The sequence below is a fragment of the Pleuronectes platessa genome, chromosome 1, assembly GCF_947347685.1.
Source record: "Pleuronectes platessa chromosome 1, fPlePla1.1, whole genome shotgun sequence".
Taxonomy (NCBI): Eukaryota; Metazoa; Chordata; class Actinopteri; order Pleuronectiformes; family Pleuronectidae; genus Pleuronectes; species Pleuronectes platessa.
The window spans coordinates 6,242,557-6,244,468 of NC_070626.1; the positions used below are offsets into that span (position 1 = coordinate 6,242,557).

At 47.2% G+C, this 1,912-nt stretch overlaps 1 protein-coding gene across 2 annotated transcripts; it reads left to right on the forward strand.

Moving 5' to 3' along the window:
- Nucleotides 1–526: 526 nt before the first annotated feature.
- LOC128438265 (high choriolytic enzyme 1-like) lies at nucleotides 527–1,405 on the forward strand. Of its 2 annotated transcripts, XM_053420776.1 has the most exons (2): nucleotides 527–613; nucleotides 713–1,405. In XM_053420776.1, exons 1-2 carry the CDS (start codon nucleotides 527–529, stop codon nucleotides 1,403–1,405), a joined length of 780 nt encoding a protein of 259 aa, XP_053276751.1. The 2 variants fall into 2 exon arrangements, with proteins under 2 accessions (XP_053276751.1, XP_053276744.1); XM_053420769.1 differs by having other exon boundaries at nucleotides 527–1,405.
- The last annotated feature ends 507 nt before the right edge of the window (nucleotides 1,406–1,912 follow it).

The window sequence follows — 1,912 nt, forward strand, 5'->3', positions numbered from 1 at the left end:
TCCCACAGGAACCTATTACCATCTTCTACATATGCAAGAGTTTCAATAGGCCGTCTATCATCCTCACAGAGGGACACGCAGCTTTTGGTACAACTTTAACAGCTTGTCATAGAAGGTGCCCAGGGGATTTCAATTACCTAGGTCATCAAAAACTGAGGGAATGCTATTTGGGTCACACAAATTTGATTTTTACATACGTATATGCCTCGGTAAAGGTTGTCTAAAAGCCATTTGTAAAGAGCAGGGAGATGAAACCAGCTGAGATAAAGGGTAATTTGACACACAAAGACCAAATAGACAGAACAACTTTGGATTAGGTGCTGTGTTTAAAAAGTAGGTTTGTCCGTGGAGTCCTCCCTTCATAGGTTTGTTTAGGCCTAACAGTTTGGACCCCAGCCCATGATAATCCTGCAGACACACCTGTAGAGAAGAGTATAAAGAGCCTGGACAGCACTGAGTCAAACATAAAGCATCAGGAGTCTCTCCTCTCCACAGAAGCTCCACAGCCTCCACACCCACCCTGAAGATGACTCCCAGTGTCAGCCTGCTACTGCTGCTCCTGTTCGGCCTCTCACAGGCTCATCCTCTCCAGGAGGAGGGAATTGAAGAAGATGTTCCCGAGGACACTATGGACATCACCACCGAGATTCTGACCTCAAACAACGCCATAGATGAGACACCATGGGAGGAAATTGAAGAAGAAGTTCCTGAGGGCACCATGGACATCACCACCAGTATTCTGACCTCAAACAACGCCACAGATGAGATTCTGCTGGAAGGAGACCTGGTTGCTCCAAGAACCAGGAACGCCATGAAGTGCTGGTCCCAGAGCTGCCTGTGGAAGAAAGCCTCCAACGGTCAGGTGGTGGTCCCCTTCACCCTGAGCAGAGAGTTCAGCAGCATGGAGAGGCAGAAGATCGACCGTGCCATGAAGGCCTTCGCCAGAAAGACCTGCATCCGCTTCGTCCCCCGTCAGAACCAGTACGACTACATCAGCATCGAGAACAGAGGGGGATGTTTCTCCTCTCTGGGCAGAGTGGGAGGCAGACAGGTGCTCTCTCTCAGCAGGGGGGGCTGTATCCAAAACGGAATCATCCAGCACGAGATCAACCATGCTCTGGGCTTCAACCACGAGCAGACCAGGAGCGACCGCGACGGATACGTCAGGATCAACTGGGAGAACATCAACCAGGGGATGGCCTACAACTTCTACAAGAAGGACACCAACAACCTGAACACTCCCTATGACTACTCCTCCATCATGCACTACGGAAGAACAGCCTTCTCCATCCAGCGGGGGAGGGACAGCATCACCCCCATCCCCAACTCCAACGTCCGGATCGGCCAGAGGCAGGGCATGTCCTACTGGGACATCATGAGGATCAACAGGCTCTATAGATGCTAACCACAACGCTTCTTATTATAGTTATCATTTAAACAAATAAAGTAGCTCAATCAAAAGTACAAGTTTTCGTTATATTCTTTCACAACTAAGGCAAGAGGAATAATGGATTTACTGAAAAACATGTCAATGATATGTAATTTGACTTATAAATCTAATAAATCCAAGCCAAACTAAAACACAAAAATGGGTTTGTCTTTCTTAGCAATGTGTTCATATTCAAAGCCTGAAAAAGCTGATTCCTCTAAGCTACAGAGCTCATTGGACAGAATTCATAAACCTCCATCAGCATGAACTCATCAAGTTTTGAGTCAGACTGGGCGGCTTTGGCTCAGAAGTTCGATCCCTCCAGTCCACATTTCAAAGTGTCCTTGGGCAAAACACTGAACCCCAAAATGTGTATGAATGATGTGTGATAGTACAAGAGAAGGTGAACCGGAATGGGTGAATGTGTCTCAAACTGCTTTGACTGGACGATTACACTGGAAAAACAGATCTATAAGTGCTATA